Source organism: Eretmochelys imbricata, chromosome 17, assembly GCF_965152235.1.
Source record: "Eretmochelys imbricata isolate rEreImb1 chromosome 17, rEreImb1.hap1, whole genome shotgun sequence".
Classification (NCBI taxonomy): domain Eukaryota; kingdom Metazoa; phylum Chordata; order Testudines; family Cheloniidae; genus Eretmochelys; species Eretmochelys imbricata.
In genome coordinates, this window is record NC_135588.1 from 10667730 (window position 1) to 10688225 (window position 20496).

A 20496-nucleotide genomic window follows, 5' to 3' on the forward strand; every position below is an offset into this window, starting at 1 on the left:
CCAGCAACTGTAATGGGACCGCCCGATCGGTGCAGATTCTGTCTAGCACTTACCTGTGTTGACAATGTGTGCAGGAAGGTGTAAAGAGCTTTCTGGGCCCTGGATCAAATTCTCTGCTGCTGTGAAGAAGCACAGCTCCATTGTCTTGAATGGAATTTTAGCCATTTATACTGATAAAGACTTTGGCCACCCATGGTCAAGCTACAACAACACTGCAGTTGGGAGATACAGTTTCCAGCTCAGTTAAATATATCTGCTAAAATAGCTGTGGGCGGCATGGGCAGCGGCTTGGGCTAGCCACAATAATATGCTGCTATTTTTAGTAAGCTAGCCTGATCAAAGCTAGCTCAGGTATGTCTGCCTGAGATGGAAAGTATACCTCTGGCATAACCTGAGAGGAGAAAAGAGCCTGTTACCCCAGGCTCTGAGATGGACCAGGGACTGCTGCTTAGCTGGGAGTATTAGCCACTGTGTTCCTGCATTTAGGTAGGTTTTCCAGGATTTGCAACAATTTGCACTCCATAGCAGAGGGCAGGAACACAAGGCCTTTTATATATTTTGGATCCAAAAGGCTGCAGGAACTTTTAATACTTTGTATCTTTTCTGGGGGGCGGGGGGAAGAAAAAAATAACGGACATGATTTTTTGCCTCTGCTTCTCGGTACTGAGTCAATTTTCACCATTAGGAAGTGTTATCTGCACAGACACCTACTACACCTCCAGGCCTGACAATTCCTAACTGGTGTCAATAAGATGCTAGGCAAGTCACCACGGGAGTCACTTGCTGTTACAAGACCAGAAGTGTTAGCTTGCTCGGGTTGTCACGGCTGGCACTTTTGTGGGTGGAATTTGGGCACTGCTATAACAATCTTGGGCCTGATTCTCAGCTGGTGTAAATCTGTATTGCTCCCTTGAAGCCAATGGAGTTGTGTTGATTTACATCAGCTGAGGATCAGGTCCTTGTTCCAGATTTTCTAAAGTGCCTGCTAATTTTGGGTGCCATAATTGTTTGGTGGCGAATTTGAGGCAGTTGGGGCTTGTTTTTCAGAGGGGACGAACTCTCACAGCTCCAATGGGAGTCAGTGGGACTCGTCTATCCGTAAATGCTGTTCACGGGGTTGCAGGTTCCAGTCCTCATTCTCCATTATCCCACCTAGGGTTGCCAACCCTCCAGGATTGTCCTGGAGTCTCTAGGAATTAAAGATTAAACTTTAATTAAAGATTATGTCATTTGATGAAACCTCCAGGAGTACATCCAACCAAAATTGGCAACCCTACTCCCACGTATACTGTTACTCCACTGGCCGCTCTAAGATAACTGCTGAGGAAAATAGGAATTACCATGCGAGATAAGACTAGCACATTATCATGTATTTGACCATGGCTGAATACCTGATGCTCTGGAGGAAGGTGGAAAAAAAACACCATAGTGAATAACTTTGGGATATACTGCCTGTAGGGCAAGATTAATTTTCTTATCCTAGGTAGTTACAGGTTGCTTTATGCTCTGAAGCATGAAGGTTTATAGTCCTTATACTTTTTTTTATCTTGCTTAGAATAATGGTGGATGTTCTAATTATTCCTTAGAGACTAACCAATTTATTTGAGCATAAGCTTTCGTGAGCTACAGCTCACTTCATCGGATGCATACTGTGGAAAGTTTAGAAGATCTTATTATATACACACAAAGCATGAAACAATACCTCCTCCCACCCCACTCTCCTGCTGGTAATAGCTTATCTAAAGTGACCACTCTCCTTACAATGTGTATGATAATCAAGGTGGGCCATTTCCAACACAAATCCAGGTTTTCTCACTCCCCCCCCCCCCCACAAACTCACTCTCCTGCTGGTAATAGCTTATCCAAAGTGATTACCAGCAGGAGAGTGAGTTTGGGGGTGGGGGGGTGAGAAAACCTGGATTTGTGTTGGAAATGGCCCACCTTGATTATCATACACATTGTAAGGAGAGTGGTCACTTTAGATAAGCTATTACCTGCAGGAGAGTGGGGTGGGAGGAGGTATTGTTTCATGCTTTGTGTGTGGGGTGGGGGGGTGGGGTGAGAAAACCTGGATTTGTGCTGGAAATGGCCCAACTTGATTATCATACACATTGTAAGGAGAGTGATCACTTTAGATAAGCTATTACCAGCAGGAGAGTGGGGTGGGAGGAGGTATTGTTTCATGCTTTGTGTGTATATAATAAGATCTTCTAAACTTTCCACAGTATGCATCCGATGAAGTGAGCTGTAGCTCATGAAAGCTTATGCTCTGATAAATTGGTTAGTCTCTAAGGTGCCACAAGTCCTCCTTTTCTTTTTGCGAATACAGACTAACATGGCTGTTACTCTGAAACCTAATTATTCCTATGACTGCGAGCCCGTCAGTTGACTCGGGCCCTGAGACTCACTGCTGCAGGGTTTTTCTGCCGTGTAGGTGTAGCCTAAGTGACTTGCTGAAGGTCACACAGGGATCTATAGTGGAGCAAGGAATTAAATCCAGGTCTCTCAAGCCCTAGGCTACCACCTTATCCACTGGACCATCCTTCCTTTCGACAGCTGATGGTCTGACCTTTCCATGTCAGAGCTGTGCTAATGCAGTGGGGGATAAAGACTAGCAAACGTTACTTCAAATAAAACCCACAAGTTTGTTTTGAGAGTGGTTATTATTAAGTATTTTTATTACAGTAACTCCCAGAGGCTCCAGCCTCTACTGGAGCCCCATTGTGTCAGATGCTGTACAAACACATAGAAAGACAATTCTTCTCCCTAAAAGCTGGCAGTTTAAATAGGCAAGATAGACCCAAGTTCAAGGGGGGAGAGGAAAGAAGTGCTATTGTGCCCATTCTATAGAATGGAAAACTGAGCTGCACTGAGATTAAGTGATTGCCTGGGCAGTCTGTGGCAAAGCTGAGAACTGAACTCAGATCTGTGTCCCAGCCCCGGTGCCTTAATTACAAAACTATTCTGTAAGAATAGTTTTCCTTTCAGTATTCACGAGCCCTTTTATGTGCTCTCTGAAAATATAAGTACAAGGGAATTTTAATCCGAAACAGTTCTTCCAGGGTGGAGTCCTGCTTTGTGGTAATAAGTGGGTCTTGAGTGAGGCATAGGCCACGGCAGGTTCTTTGCACAATGGTGAATTTAACCCACAGGAGAGACTTGTGAACAAGTGTTTTCACATGACTTTTCACACTGTAAGTGTTTCCCTGGCCAACTTTCTGTTGATTTTGGAGCGTTCAGTTAGGCACCAAAACCAGACTCATGTGACAACGCTGCAGTCGGAGGGGTGACTGCAACAGGTGTAGAGATACGCGAGCTATCTTTGATCTAGCTAGCTCCAATAACAATAGACACGAAACAGGCTAGTTGCTGGAGTGCCTACCCAGGGTCCCAGGCCAGCTTATACAGTCCATACTGGCTTCACTGCTATTGTTATTCAAGCTAGCTGCGTTAAAGATCAGGTATATCTCTGATTTCAGTGTAGACACTTAGGCTACCAATAACACAATACAAACTGCAAATACCTGAAACAGTGATTGCAATGAATAACCCGTGAGAACCACCCATAGGCTGAAATATGTTTCCATAAAACCTTTCTATCGAAGTACTTCTATGCCCCCTTCCTTCTCACCAGCAAATGTTCATAAGTACATTCTCTCAACCGCCCTGTGAGTTAAGAGAAGAATTATCCCCATTTACAGTTCATAGAATATCAGGGTTGGAAGGGACCTCAGGAAGTAATCTAGTCCAACCCGCTGCTCAGAGCAGGACCAATCCCCAATTTTTGCCCCAGATACCTAAATGGCCCCTTCAAGGGTTTAGCAGGCTAATCCTCAAACCACTGAGCTATCCCTCCCCTATCAAGGCCTGGACTAGATGCCCCACATAATATAGAACATTTGTGGCAGAGCCAGGAATTGAACCCAGGTGTCCTGGATCCTTGAGTTTTAGTCATAGGATCACCCTTCCTGTCTTACCCCTTTGCCTGATAACTCTGAATGATGAGGATGTTGATAAAAAATAAAAAGCTGCTTGTGGATAATCGGTGGGGGAAAAAAAGGTGGGGATCTGAATTAGTTGTATAGATTCTGTTCCCTGAGAACAGCAAAGGTTAGAGCTGGATGAAAATGGAATTTCTGTCCTGTGGGAAATTCCAGGTTTTCTAAATATTGTTTCATTCTATTTTGGAACGAAACATCAAACTTTGGAATTTTCCATGAAAGGGAATATTCTGATTTGGAAACATCAGAATCACTCCTCCAATCATTGGGGAATCTGTCAGTCAAATATTCCATTGAAATGGGCACATGCCTGCTACGCATTTCAATTCCAAGGAAACAGTGTATTTCCACAGAAAACTGTTCCATTGAAAATTTTTCAACCAGCGTTAGCAGAGATGCAGGAGTGGGTTAAAGACTCTGAAAAGACTTCCCTTACAGAATTGTGCCGTTGTAATTTCTCTTCTTGATGAATTGGCAGATGCAATTTCTCTCTCTTCTCAAGGTGGTGGTTGTTGCTATCCCTCCATGTAACTTGCAAACTCTATTCCAGGGATAGTCAATTATTTTTTTGTCAAGGTACAATGTCTTGGTCAAGGTATAGTCAAGGTCCAGCCTGCAGAGAAAAATTTTTCACACCACAATAACAATGATGATAATAAAAAGATTTGGGGGTCCGTTCAAAAGCATCTGGTGGTCCGTATTTGGCCCATGGTCTGCCTGTTGACTACCTCTGCTCTGGTCCATTAACTGCCCTTGAGCTAATTTATTTAGCATGCTCTTTCACAAGCATTTCATTTAGTATTCATTGCCGTAGCACTGGTCATGATGAATTCATTCAAGACTGCGTGGGCAAAAATACTAGAACTTGGCCAAGAAGGTGCTGGGCTTAGTTCTCTGCTGTCTTACACAATTGAAGGGAATCACACTGGTGCCAAACTAGAGAAGGGAGTGGAAAATCAGGCCTGCAGTACAGATCTGGATCCATGTTAGGCTGAAGACTATGGGAGAGAATTTCAAAGGCAGAAATGGCAGGTACGTTTCTATTGATCATCAGTGGGCATTAGGTGCCTACCTGGTGTTTGTGCCTTAGAAAATCTCCCCTTGTGCTAAAATAATCAAACTTGGGTCCCTAAAGCTAGACGTCTAAACAAAAGTGGTTTGATTGTCCATTCCCATTAATGTACTGTGGCTAACCCACATTGTGGGTGCTCAGTACCTTTAAAATCACTCCTCTTTTATTTAGGTGAATAGATATGGATTTAGGTACTCCCATTTGAAAATAGCAACCCAGGTCCATTGCATATGGGAGTTTCCAGTGGAAAAATCTGAAACTGAGGGAGTGAAAAAGACACGTCCAGGTGCCCGCAGACCTGGTCTTCAGTTGCAGGTACAGATCGCTAAGTGCCTTATTTAAAACAGAATAGGCACTGTCTGCAGCAAGGAGCCTCAATGGAGAGCTTGTGCCAGGTGCTACCCCCAAGGAAAAAAGACACATTGCAACTCAAGTTATTCACTGACCACACCCCACTCCATGCAGGCTACCTACAGTGATCAACAATGTGTTACTACATCCTGCACTGCAGTTATTTCCATTTCCACTGTGGATAAATGTTGACTATATAGCACTTCTCTGAATGTGGCTTTCTTTCTATGCTAAACACTCTGGACCACACTTATACATGACATTGATATGTGCTAAAAGTATTTGGTGGAGTTACTCCGGATTTACTCTAGTGCGACTAAAATCAAAATCTATTCCACTGTGCATAATGTTCATGTTGGACAGAGAGAGAGAGAGATGAACAAGCACTGCTCAGTCAATAGATAACGCCAGATGGAGAAGATGGAGAAAAAAAATTGTCGCAATGGTGTTGTCATAGAAACATAAGTCTGTTTATCTAACTCCTGGTCATCCCAGCGGCGTAAATCACCTGAAATGAAATTTACCTGCGGCACACACAGTAGTTAAGGGCTCTATTTTGGCAACCTTCAGTTGGATTCCCAAAGAAAGAGCAGCCCACTTTATGGTCCAGTGAAGCATTTATAATTTAGGTCAGAATCTTTCCAAGCTACAAGTTTTTTTTATTTTATAAAATGTTGTTGTCACAGGTTAGATATTTATATGTAAAAACAAACCTTGACTTAAAAGTTTACAGGGTTGAAAAAAATCAGAGGGGCCTAATTTTCTCCTCTCTGGACTGTGCTGCTTTCTTCCAAAGGCTGGGTAATTAGGAAAAGTTTTGAGATGGATCCTCTTCTTTTACAGGAAACAGGAGCTGTTAAACAACACAGATGTGACCATTCCAGACCGGCCTTTATCCCCTCCACTCACTGCCCCAGCAACCATGAAGGTAGGTTACATACATAATACATTACGGATTGCGTTCTTTACATTTTATTCCTGTGCTGGTTTGCAAAGTGCATGCTGCATCCCGTAATGTGGGTGCAATATCTTTTGGAGGTCTGGTGGAAGGAATTGTACGGTACATGCACAACCCAGCTTAAGGTGATTGCTTTGAAACCAAAGCTAGTTAATACCAGTGTTTAAAAGTAGCAGCTGTGTTGTCTCAGGCTTTCCTGGGTGGATTCTGGAATTGAGCCAGAAGAGTGTTCTGCTGCCATCAGCTAGAGTGTGGCTGCAAAAGGCCATGGGCTATGTTGCCCTGTGCCTCAGGCAGTCATTGACAGCAGTGCAAAGCAGTTGTCAAACGATACTAAATCAGAAGGGTGGTAGCACTCGGGGCCCACTCTGCATGAGTGACTGCACACGCTGCAAGGTAAAGAAGCATCTGACCCTTTGTCTGTCTTAAAAATTGTTCCAGTATTGTTATAACCTGGGGGTTTGCTGCCAAAGCGGTGATCTTTATTTATGATTTGTGTGCCCGGTGCTGTATATAGAAGATGCAGCCCATGCCCTAAGGAGCTTATTTTCTAAGGGCTAGATTTTAGACCATGAAAGGAGCAAGGGCAGAAATAGACTCTACCCCATTCTCCTTTATAGCAGCTGGGGAATGCAGGCCCGGCTCCTTCTTATAACCTCTGTGGATGTTGCCCAAAAAGGAATAGGGAGGGGTGGAAAGAGAGTGAGTGCCTGTCCGGACACCCTCCAACCACCACCATCCAGCACCACCATCCAGTTAATGAAGATGGAAAGATGTTGCACCTCTGTGCATGAGTAGGGGGCACTGTCATGCCACTGTGCCCAGCCTGGGATCCCCTTGGAGGAATTCTTGCCAAGTCAGCTCCAGCTGCATTCAAGGCTTGGTGGAGTTGCCCTTGAAAGGCTTTGCCGCAGAGGAGGGATTTGAATGCAGAGCAAGCGGTTGTGTCTGCAGCAAGGAAACAGAATGTCATGCAACATCCTACGGGGAGGACTTGGTTGCCTTTTTGCTTAAATGTGGCATCGTTCCTCCCAGCCTGAGTTATGCACAGTATGCAAGAGTTCGTTATGCTCTGTGATTATTGCCTTGTATCACCCGGAATGAAATTCAGCCAGAACACTTAGTCCAAACCATCCTACATTATCCTTTCTCTACTCAGTCTTTCTGACTCCTTCGCAAACTCTTGGATGACATTCCAGCTCAGCGCTGAGCCAGAGTGTGTTAGGAGCAGTGAGCCCTGGAGCTCAGCAGAATTCCCTACGGGGGTGATGCAGAAGGTATCAGAAGTGGAGGCTGGAGGAAGGGGCTAGCTGAGGGGAGTTACCAGCTTTCGTGCATTGGAGAGGCCAGGATCATGGAGATTTGGTAATTGGTGGAGATGGGAGGAGAAAGCACTGCTCATCACAGGGCATCCCGACAACGTATTGAGAATGTGTTTAATTGTAGAAGACATGGAGGAAACAAGGGGAGAAATGAAAGAATGGGAATGGAGGGAAGTGATTTCTGGGGGATTTGATGAGAGATAAAGAGTGGGGAGATGTATGGGGTCAGGGGGAGAAGGGGAGGCCAAAAGGAAATTGTGAGAGATGGGTGGCAAGGGACAATTAGGAGATCTCCTGCTATTGTCTTTTTCCTACTTTTGGGGGAGGGAGGGTGCATTTCAGTAGAGGCCTTCCCTAGACACCCACCAAAATCCTCACTCATTAAACCTCAAACATCCATCAGGAGGAACGCTCAACGTTGCAGGATTACAGAGGCCTAACCCAATGCCCATTGAATTCAACCAGCAACGTGTATGTATATTTGCACACGCACACACCCCTAGCTCACAAAGATGTCCCAAGGAATAATTTGCTAATGCTTTGAAAGGGTCAAGCGCTATGTAAGAGCTAAGCGTTATTATTTTATAAAATGCAAAACCCTTGAAAATGGAGGCTTATGCACTTTGGTTTTAAGTTGTCAAAATGGTCCAGTTCTGTGTTTAAAAACCCTCCAATGCTATTGCATTTTGAAGTTTCTCTCTCTCTAAAAAAGGGATTTCCTTTTGTGCCAAAAAAAAAAAAAAAAAAAAAGGATGACAATGGGCCAAATCTCTGTTGTTTGTAAGTGGGTGATAATTTACCCATGTCAATGGAGCAGTATCTGTTAGCAGCAGCTGATAATTTGACCGTAGGCTTTTTAGATTTTGCATTGAGCTTTCTTATGAAAATCAAAGTGCATCCCCAAATTCCAAAGTTTTGCATGATTTTTTTTTAATGTGAAAAGGGCCATTTCCTGGAAATGTTAGGTTGTAAGATGACCTGAAATGAAAGGATGATAATATTTGACAATTTCCCCCTCCCCACAACCCCTCAAACAAACAAACAAAGAAAATATTCATTGCTTTTGCTTAACACAGCTGGGTTTAGCTAGAATTTGCCTCTCTCCCTCTTTGTTTTGATATATTCATAACAGGAATGAGCCCTGATATATAAATAAAGAGAAAACCTGCCTTCCCATAGGAGCCCATTTGTCCCAGAAGGATCTGTGGAGTAACTCTCAGCCCTTGCAGGCTAATCCTCATGAGAGGGTTTAACACGATTTTCAATGAGAACTCCTGGCAGGCAAGCTTTAAATGGTGTTTTCTTTACATTGCAATGATCAATGTAATATTTTCAGGGCCATGCACAGTTCTGTGTTAGCTGTTTTGCAGTGTTTCAAGAACAATGTGTTCGGAGTGTTTTTTTTTTTGGTAACGCGGTGTTCATTAAGGTTCACACAATACCACTTATAGCCTGAGTCTGGCAGAAGAAAGACACACAGATGGCCAGATACCCATCTCACTGCTGCTTTACAGCAATGTCATTCCATTGGATCTGGCTCATTTAGTATATTCTTCTCAATCACACTGCTTCTTCAGACCCACTTTGCCTGCCCATAAGAAAACATTTTGTGCATCCATATTATTTAGATGTATGCATCTACATATCGCTGCAACTCTCTCTATTTTGAGGATGCTTTGCTGTGCATTCGAGCAGGATCCTACACCTCTGCAGGGAATTTTGACATTGATTTCAATAGGAGTAAAATAATAATCAGACCTAGCTCTTATATAGCACTTTTTATCCATAGGTGTCAAATCGCTCTAGAAAGGATGGAGGCGTTCCCCATTTTACAGATTGGGAAACTGAGGTGAAGTGACTTGCCCAAGGTAACCCAGCAGGATAGTGGCAGAGTCAGGAATTGAACCCAGGTCTCCTGAGTAGCAGTCTAGTGTTCGGTCCACTAGGCAACACTGCCTCCTGTGACTTAGGTGTGTGCTGTTACCGTGTATTGATGTTATCTCCCCCCATCCTCCTCCGACTTTCCCACCTCTACTTATTTTATTGTCCCTTTGTTGCATCTTGTCTCAGACTAGATTGCAAGCAGGGGCCCAGTTGGGTGCTGTAAAATAATAACTAATTATCAATGAGGAGAAGATTGAGAGTCTCAATAACCGTAGGGAAATGACTCCTGGAGGTGTTGGCACATTTTGCTATGTAATTTCCCCCTTTCCCCCTGCAATTTCTCCCTGCTCTCATCACATTAAGACAGGGATCATGTGATCTACTTAAGATCGTTTTAAGGCAAGCTTGCTATGTCTGTCATGAGGGCAGAGAGGTGGTAACTAGGTCAGCTGCACGTAGCTCAAGGGAACAGCTGTTCGTGGGTGTCTTTTTCCCCATTGCCAGGCTTTCTTGCCTGTAGAACCGGCACTTCCGTTGAAGTTAAGCCATACTGCTTGCCTGGAAGACATTAACAAGAAGAAAACTAATTACACAACCTGTTCAGAGTGCTGAATGCAAGATGAATGCATTTTAATGTACTAAGGAGGGGTTGTTTGCCAGCTGTCCTCAATGCTGAGTGTTGGTAAGGTGCGTCTGTTGATTCTTTTGAGTTGGTTTTAGAAAGTGAGTGTCTGTCACTCGTTCACTGGTGTTGCCAAGTGGTTAGGGCAGAGGATTGGGTGTCAGGCTTTCTGGTGGGTGTTTCTCACTCTGCCAGTGACTTATCATTTGACCTTGAGCAAATGACAGGCTAGAAAGTGGCATTTATGGCACATCCCTGAGCCAAGGGCAGTACAGAGCTGCCCTAAACCAGGAGGGGCACTCGGAAAATTATCCTTCAGGCCCGAGGCAGGAGATGCATCTTGCAAGTTCTTCTGATCTCCACAAGTGCCATATCTGTGTAACTCCACTGCAGTCACTGAAGCAATTATCTTCAGGTGAGAAGGGTGCCTCCATTTACTTGACTGTGAAATGGGTGTAAAAGCATCTCCCCAGGGTGTTGAGAATGAATCGATAGAAAAGTGGTGAGAGATCATAAGATGAGAAGAAAGATGTTCCAGTGGTTAGGGCACTAAGCTAGGGCTCGGGAGACCTGAATTCAAGTCCCTGCTCTGTCACAGACCGCCTGTGCAACCTTTGGCAAGTCACTTAAACTCTGTCTCTCAGTTCCTGCACTGCCCTGCCTTGTGGGGGTGTTACAAGGATTACTACATTAAAGATTGTGGTGTGCTCGGATACTATGTAATAGGAGCCATATAAGTACGTCGATAGTCTGTACATAGAAAGTACATAGAAATAACATTCTCTGTGGAAGATTGTCCAGTAGTAGGCACATAGTAGGCACATAGGAATTACCATCTTGGATGATTATTTATGTATTTATTTATTTACTAATTGTACTGCATTAGCGCTTAGGCGCTCCAGTCACGGACCAGGATCACAATTTGTGCTAGGTGCAGTACAAACACAGAACAAAAAATGATCCTTGCCCCAAAGATCTTGCAAGCTAAAGATCAGACTCAGGGCCCATGTAGCCCAATATCCTGCCACAGGCAGTGACCACCACCAGATACTTTAGAGGAAGGTGTAAGAACCCCACAGTAGATAGATGTGGGATAATCTGGCTTCTCTGTAGTTTTTCCATAGGCCACTGAGTTAAGAGACAGAACCATACTTGTTTAGTCACCTTTGGCGGGCCAGCTCATTACGATGATGTTCCCATCCATAGCATCCCTAGGCCAGGCTGCATTGTAAACATGCCATTTAAAAAAAATCAGTTGATATATATTTTTATAAAACTGAGGAAGCGGATGGAAGCCATTCATCAATAATTATGACCTGGATGTGTCATCGAGCTGTTAATGAGTAACCAGAATTTAGCCTGGGAGAACGGAGTGTTTGCACAGGTTCCCAGGCTCCAGCTGGCCAACGAAGGTTGAACAAAATGGCAGAGAGGCTCTTTTGTTCCTTTTGAGTGAGAGTCGGGCAGGGGAGGGGAAGAGGTGTCCTGGGGTTCCAAACAAAACGAGCTTGGTGGAAGGACGGGAAAGAGGATTAGGCGTGTGGGAGGAGCTCACTGGTGCAGATGCAGTTCTTTTCACACCCAGGCACAAAAGTTTCTTAAGTTGCAAGCGCTGACCCCTACCAGTCAGTTTAACACAGGATGGTTGGGGCCTGATCTAAAGTGTCACATGGAGATGGCCATGCAAGAGGGGAGGAAGAAGCCGTGCAAGAAACTTTTTCCTGACCATGCAAGGTCCCTTTCATTTGGGAGCACTAGGAAGCTAATAACACCACCAAAATGCTCCACTGGTTATGGATGGCGCAGCATGTACTTGTAGATGTACAGTGGTGGGCACTGAAGAGTCTGGGGGAGTTTATGCCTGCCCAAGGCTTAACCTCCTTGGAGCTCTTCCTGGGGGCAGGGTGGCTCTGCATTCACCCCTGTGCAGGGCTGTAGCATAAATACTACAGTCTAGCCCCCAATTTCCATTAGTTGAAACAATAAGTGTAGCTACAAATGCTGTTGAACGGGGCCCTGTATGGCTGGGGCTGGCTTAGCACCTGCAACCAGTGCCAGAGGTTTTAAAAAGTTTGGTTCCCATTCAGGCACCTAAATAAGTGGCCAGATTTTCAATCAAGTAGTGTCCTCTGAGTGCTGAAAATCTGTCCCTTATTCAGATGTCTACACGGGAGCTGAGCTCTTTAGAAATCCATCCCCAATTTTGGGTGCTGAGCCTTTTTGAGAATCTGGCACACATCCAGGAGAAGACAGCATGATCTAGTGGTCTGAATATACGGAAAACTTGGCACCCCCCTGAGATTTGAAGTTGGCTCTGATGCGGACTCCTTCTGTAGCTGTGGACAAGTCAATTCACTCTTTTGCTTCCCTGTCTAAAAATGGGGATGATGGTAACACTGACCTAATGTGAGCATGCTGTGGAAATTACTTAATGCTAAGATAGTCTGGAGATGAAATATACTATAAAAAAGCAATGCTCTGTATAGGATAGCTACAGCATGGAAAACACAATCATGTGAGCCATCCCTCCTGTTGTGATGGTAACTTTGTCCTCATCCAGATCAGATACATGGAGTGACATTCACCCCTGAGCAGAAAGCTAGAATCTTGCACCACCAAGTCCTACTTTAGCCTCATTTTAAGGACTTGGGGGGTGTCTAAACTTTGTATTTCTTCCTCTGTCGAGAGGCAGACTTCACCCTTTGAAAATAAGAAAAGGCCATTTAAAAACCTCTCCTGGGATATTTATTTTTTTTGTGGCAGAATAACATATTCACATGCCAGTTTGCCAAACTGTTGTTTAACTAAAGTGATTCAGCTGAAAGAGGTCAACCACGCATGAAGATCAAAACAACATGCTGAGCTGCTACCAGGACAATGAAGATATCTGGTTTCTTTGCTCTGCAGAGAGCCAAGCGAACTTCTGGAGAGTGACCTCTGTTGGTTAAATTTATAACCAATTGTAAACAAAGCTATTTGTTTATGTTCCCTGAGCATGAAGCAAAGTAAGTATTTTTTTATATTGACACCCAGCACTTTGAAAAATGCAGAGGAGGGCTAAGAATTAAAGCAGCTGAAGGAGAAAGTGAAGGCTGGTAGTTAAAGGAGAGAGAGAATTCAGTCTTGCTCCTGTTTGGCTTCATGCTACTCCTGATCAGAGAGTGTTTAACACAGTGGTTCTCAACCTTTCCAGACTACTATACCCCTTTCAGGTGTCTGATTTGACTTGCGTAGCCCCAAGTTTCACCTCACTTAAAAACGACTTGCTTACAAAATCAGAACTAGAAATACAAAAGTGTCACAGCACACTCTTACTAGAAAATTGCTGACTTTCTCATTTTAACCATATAATTATAGAATAAATTGATTGGAATATAAATATGGTATTTACATTTCAGTGTATAGCATATAAAAGAGTATAAACGTGTCATTGTCTGTATGAAATTTTAGTTTGTACTGACTTTTCTAGTGCTTTTTATGTAGCCTGTTGTAAAACTAGGCAAATATCTAGATGTGTTGACGTACCCCCAGGGGAACGTGTACTCCTGGTTGAGAACCAGTGGTTTTACATGTCATATTATGGGGGCGGGGGTTAGCATCATTTTCCCCCGCCCAACTGTTCTTCAAAGCAAAGTGCAGATGGCACCAAACACTCTTCAGAACACAGTTTCTCATAAAACCATGGTCCTAGAGAAGTTTTTAGATGGCATGTGGCTTGAATAATTGACAAGTGTGACCATCTGCTGGCTGCTCAGAGGTCTGTCAGCTTGTGGCCTCAGTCTAGGTCCCAGCAGACAAGTGTGTATATCCCCGAAAGGACCATCACTGGGGACATATACACTGCAGAACGCCCCCTTCCCCTGGCAGCAAGTCTCAGTGCCTGGGACACTGATTGAGGCTCTGCTACGAGGCTAAAAATAGCAGTATAGAGTTCCTGCTTAGGCTGGAGTGCAGGCTCTGAACCCCAGCAAGGGGGAGGGTCTCAAAGACCAGGCTCCAGGCCCAGCAGGAACATCTACACTGCTATTTTTAGCTCCATAGCACAAGTGCTGCAAGCCAGAGTCAGTTGGCCTGGGCTCTGAGACTTGCTGGGCGTTGTGGATTTGCAGTGTAGATGTACCCAAAGTCACCCTTCCTTTCACAAGCTCAGTATAACCCACTGTGAGTGAGTGGCACAGGTCCTTTTCTGTGCCCGATCCCCAGAGGTTATATAGCTCCAGTGACAGAACCTTGGTACTTAAGTTGACGCTGTAGCAGCTTGAGCTTTTACTCTGGAGGTCTCTGGTTCAATCCCTGAGGCGTTATCTATGATAGCATCAGCCGAGAGGGCAAGCTGTAACTGAGCAATGAGACTACCGGCACGCCTCCCTGCTGGAGGTAGTTCCCCCCTGAACAGGGGACAGGCAATTTGCTGGAGTGACATGGGGGAAGTTCCTGAGGGGGGCTCTGCCCACTCCCTGTTCTGCAGGGGAAGAGAAGCCTTCCGTCTCCAGGCACCATCTTTCACGAGCACGACAGTTCATTTGGACAGGAGTAAATATATCTGCAGAATTGTCTTGTGGGCACCTATCTGGCTGCTCAATGGGTGACTGATTCAAGAGCAAAAACACAATCAAGTAACTGAAGACAAGAAGAACATACACAAAAGAATCTTGATGGGTACTCGAGGTTTCTGGAAGCTGTCGTTAGTTCTCCTTTCCCATCAATGTTTCCTTTACAAGGGGCTGGGAACTAAATTCTTGCTGTTTGCGGGCAATAATCTAATTTTCCAGAAGTTTTGCTGAAAAAGGACTAAAATCATTTGTCATTGGTAAAGTTCCATTGGAAGGTCTGAGTTAAAACCAAGCAAAATACGGCAACGCTAATATGTTGTTATTTAGTAGGTATATTGTGATAGTGCCTGGATGGGATCAGGCCCACATTGTTCCAGACACTGTACAAATAAAGGCTCCAGCCATGCAATGAGCTTTCTAGAGACACAGCGTTCTGCCAGAGTGGACCTCACTGCGGGTTCAAGGTATGGGCACTGAGCCAGAATTAACTGTGAAATGTTACAACAGCTGGTGGGCAGAAAAGTATCCACATTCCCCCGCCCCCCCAAAATAGTCACTTATTGATGTAATACACTTTCAGTGGGAAATCCCGACTTTTGATCAATATTTTCAGGTTTTTGTCAACAAAACAAAACAAACATTTTCTTTGACTTTCAACAACCAAACAACAAGCAAATTTTAAATGGTCAAAAACCATTTTAAAAAGCGCTGAAAACTCAAAAACTTCAGTAAAGATTTTCATTGAAAATGTAATTTTCTTCTAAAATATTCCCAGAAAATGAAATAATATGTCTGACCAGCTCTAGCACTGAACCTAGTTATTCAGAGTTTTGCATAAGGATGGTCTGCTTTTCTGAGTCTGCAGCTATTTCAGTTCTACCCTATGCTTTATGGTACTAAAATTGACCGTGTATGGCCCAATTCAACTGCCAGTGCAGTCAGTGGAAAGAGCCCATTGACTTCAGTGAGAGTTGAACTGGGCCCTTAATAATATATGGCATAGTAAAATGGATGCTTTACCTTCAATCCAAAATTACTGGTCATTAGAGAAGGGAATAATCCACAGCATATAAGTATGTTTAATTTGGCCTCTTTTCTTGCTTGACACACATCCTGAAACAGATCGTGATTTTGTTACATTTATTTGTGGGTCAACCTCATTTGATTAACATCTCTTAGAATGTTTTTACTCTCTGGCTTCATAGCATATGTTTGAAATTTGCGAAGTGTTGCTTCCCTGTGATTGATTAGATAAATCAAGTGGTATTTTGCCCCTGTTCCCTAAATGGCTAAGCTAGCAAAGTGCTTCCAGTGTGAATTTTGACGTTAGTTTATTGTGAATGTTATGCCGGTAAAATAATAGCTGTGATCTTTGCAGAGAGGGAAGATAAAAGGGGCAACAAGTGTAGCAGAAGGAAATGAATGAAAAAATTCCATTGAATATTCATAGGCTGTTGTTGCAACCTTCATCAAGATCTGCTATTCAATCAGAATGTCAAGGACTAGTGTGGAACTCAGCTGAACTGGTGGGATTTCTTCCCTATTTCCCCTCTCATATCTGCTCATCAATATACTTGGTTACCATCTGCATTACAGTACCAATGCTTTTGTGTTAGGCCCTGTTTTACCATGGTTTAGTAAATGGTTCATGACACTCTCACTCAATGCAGCTATGACTAGAGGTGGCTGGAAAACAGATTTTCCAACCCGTGGAAAATTTATAATTTTTTTCGTCTCAAATTGGGAAACAAAGCCAAAATTCCATTTTCCCCCCCATGATATAGAATTTTTTAAAAAAAATTCGTTTAGCGTCAATTGAAACATTTTGTTTAGTTTTTGACCATTTATAAATGTCTTAATATAAAATAAAATTTTTGAAATGAAAAGTTTTAAAATAAAAAAAATCAAAATTCTTGTTCATTTTTTTTTAAACAAAATGTTGTCAAAATCGATATGGTTAAAAGAAAACTGTTGGTTTTGTTGAAACATCATTTTTCCACATAAAAATTTCCTGACCAGCTCTGGTTGCAGCAAACACATTGAGTTGTTTTCGTACAGCAGCTTTTTCAACAACACAGCCATGAGTCAACCGTGCTTGTGACTACACGGACCATTCCGTCTAACTGTATGCAGCGGTGCATTCTGGGAAATTCCAGACAGCAATCCCGTAGAACCACACGGAGAATGGAGTGGCCAGAGAATCTGCACGGAGAGTTTGGCAATACATTCTGGTGCCCTAATGGAAAGAGAGCCTGGAGGAATGGAGACTGGCCTAACCAGTTACGCAGGCATGAGTACCCTTGATGTTGCCAAAGAGCAGGGTGCTGAACCAGTTGCAGGAAGACAAGTATGCGCCAGTGGCAGATTTTTCCCCCCCTCTCTTGTCTTGCTGCCAGAGACACAGAGGAACATCAAGCAGATTTCCTGGCTGAACTCACACTGTCACCCAAGGAAATGAAGCGTAAGCCACCCCCGCTTTGTTTACCTTATTCATAGGACAGGAAGTTTCAGTTGAGTGCACTGATGATGAGCAAACCTCTAAAGGTCTGGAGCTTGGGTTCCCCCTGGATGATGCTGATGATTATAATAATAACAGTGCCTTGCAGAACTATGCCACTGTCTGCCTGTGGCAGCTGAGGACCACAGGATTAAGGGCCATATTTTTAAAGCTGTTTAGGTGCCTAACTCCCACTGAAATCAATGGGAGTTAGGAGCCGAAGTACCTTTCCATCTCTGTCCATATGTGACTTGCCCGAGCTGAGAGTGGAACCCAGATCCCTTGACTCCTAATCCCAAACTCTATCCTAGACTGTGCTTCCTCTCCAGTTATGGGAGTTTGTGTGAATCTTAATCCTCCAGCATCTGCAAACATTGGGCCAGACAAAGCACAATCACTAGCTTTCGTGCACTTCCACCATTAGTCTAAGGTGGACTTATTGTAAGAATAGCCAGGTTTTTCACAATTTGTTACAGTCCTAGCTGGAAACTGGAAACGAGGGCTAAACAATGTATCCAAGTGGTTCAGTTTGCCTTTGGTTCAAAAAACGCGTGAGGCTCAAGAAAGAGCTGATATTATTTGAACTAATTCACTCTGTCTACTGCCACTAAGATCTTATGTATATATTTTTAGAGAACGTTTTTCAAGTATAGATTTCAAAGTGCTTTACAAAGGAAGGGGATATTATCCCACAGAGAGAAACTAAGATCACAGAGAAGTGATGTGAGCCAAAAACAGACAAAAATCAGTGGCAGAGCTGGGAGGATAACTCATGTCTCCTGTCTCCCAATCTGGTGGCCACATGGCTTCCCCCAACTTAGTTTGTTAATTAGAGATGGGAATGAGTTGCAAAATTTAAATCCAGATTCTGATCTCACCAACCACATAGTGATAGAACAACAATACCACCTAGCTTTTGTGTAGTGCTTTTCATCAGTAGCTCTCAACATGCTTTACAAAGGAAGTAAGCATTATTATTCCCATTTTACTGACAGAGAAACTGAGGCACCACCCAGCAGGCCAGTAGTAGAGATGGGAATGTAACCAGGTCTCCTGAGTCCCAGTCCAGTGCTCTATCCATTACGCTAAAGTTTCTGGTCCTGAGGATGTGGCTTGCATCTCTAGCTCTCGCCATATAACTCCAAAATCATGACAGCAAAGTGCTTAATTTTTACAGTAGTGATCAGTTTTGGGATACGGATACTTAATTCTATTGTCAAGTATCAATCATCAGGAATTATTAGGTGAGAAGACAAATATACGTGTTATAAAATGCTTACAGTTTATCCAAGTGTCAAATCTGCCCTGTTTTAGGGCAGTCATCAAGCAATGCAATGAACACTTCTTTTTTTCAGAATCCTTTTTTTCTTTCTTTCTTGGAAGGAGAAGAAGAAACACTCTTTACTTCGCTGCCCAAGATACTGTAGTTTGCCAAGGGGATTCTCAGTTTCTTGATTCAGTGAACTAAATGTGTTAGGCTGATTTAGATTCTGGGTCCATTCCATTCTGGGTCACTGTTTCTCCTCTTTCCCTGCAATCCACTGTTCAGCTGTATACGCAGTCGTCACCCAGCAGGTAAAATTTTAGAGGCTACATCCAGAGCTGGTATAGATTGGAGTAGCTCCATTGACTTCAGAAAAGCTCTCTTGATTTACAGCAGCTCAAGGGGCTAATCTTTGCAGGACAGCACCCTGTATATATTAGGCTGACCTGCAGAGAATCCATGATAACATCAGCTTTTTGTGTCACTTGCACCTTTTGCCTTCCCAGAGCTCCCTCTAAAAGCAAGAGTAAATAAAACAATGGAAAATAACACTGTGAATGACCTCTTCAGAGGCTCCTCATTTCTGATGGCTGCTGCTGTTTGTAATATATTCACACATACCACGTTATCTGTCTAGTCGTCCAGGGACCCTCGAGGGGATTTTCCTTCCTGTAAAGGAGATATATTTTTGGTTAGAAACAGGTTCAAAACGTGACTTTTGTTGCTCTTGAAGCTTCACCCATCGTAGCTTAGCGACCTTTCTCAGTGGACAGATAGAGTGGAGTTGGGACCAATCCTGCTCACGTAGCAGTCAAGGGAGAAACTCCCATTGATTTCAGTGGCAGTGGGTCCTGTAGAAGGCAAGTCACCCGATGAAGTGAGCTGTAGCTCACGAAGGCGTATGCTCCAATAAACTGGTGAGTCTCTAAGGTGCCACAAGTCCTCCTTTTCTTTTTGCGAATACAGACTAACACGGCTGCTACTCTGAAACCAGCTTTTTAATGTAGATCGTGAGATGCCAGCAAGTGAAATGTCAGGCGTTAGTAAGAAAAAATGCTAGTTTTGTTGCAATGGGGGAAAAACTCAGGTTTGTGTGGAGGAAAGCCCTTTTCTTTCTGGCTTTGTGATGATTTCTGCAGAAGGACTAGAGAGGCGGATTATTTTTCCAAATGATCTCTGAAAATAGAGTCGGAGCTAGTATTTGCACATTGAAATTACAAACAATTTGCAGAGGTTTGGCTAATCTTTCTGGAATTAAACCTCTTCCTTAAAGGCTCTGTTTATTTGGTCTGATCTGGTAGTCACTAGATCCAGGGAATTTTCTCTCCCCTCTTTCCCAGAAGGTGACTGGGAACCGGAAATGCTCTATAGTTCTGCTGGTCACAGCATTCACTTGCAAGTTTACTGATTGCTTTGAGATAGCAAAATCCTATCCATGAGCTAAACTTCCCAGTAGCTTAGACTGAGCGTACGGTCATGGTCCCATTTTGAGGCGGGCCCAGGGGATTCACCGCTGGAAATGTGGATGAATCTGTCTTAGATGGCAAGGGACATAGAGTGGGGAGAGACAGGGAGGGTCACGGCCCAGTGACTAGTAGGTGTGGCCACTTTGCCGACATACCGTGGCACAATTCTGCATGATGGCAGGTGACTCTGTTCGTGAGAGGCCCTGGCCTGCAGAATCAATGTAGTATGGTACCAGTTGGGAACCAGGCTAAGAAGTGCATTGGAAGAGCTGTGGGCCTGGCTTGAGGCTGTGGTAAGATAAGCTGAGGGCTAAACCAGCCCCTTTGCCCTCCAGCCCCTCAAAACGCAACACTAGTGCACCTAAGGATTGAGCGACTGATTTCATTGAACCTGGTCCTCCTCTTATTGATGTTAAAGACAGAGCTCTCCTTGATTTCTGTGGGAGCTGGATCATGTCCAATGGGAAGGGAGGGCGCTCAAGCCCACATTCATCCCTGCACTGATG

General features: G+C 43.8%; 1 protein-coding gene across 3 annotated transcripts in view; it reads left to right on the forward strand.

The window, feature by feature from the left end:
• The window catches only part of RAP1GAP2 (RAP1 GTPase activating protein 2), a 207442-nt gene that overhangs the window by 104763 nt on the left and 82183 nt on the right, over positions 1 to 20496 (forward strand). For all 3 annotated transcript variants that reach the window (XM_077836315.1, XM_077836316.1, XM_077836317.1), the window contains exon 3: positions 6268 to 6352. In XM_077836315.1, the coding sequence (XP_077692441.1) occupies positions 6268 to 6352 (85 nt within the window). The remainder of the gene's footprint in view (positions 1 to 6267; positions 6353 to 20496) is intronic.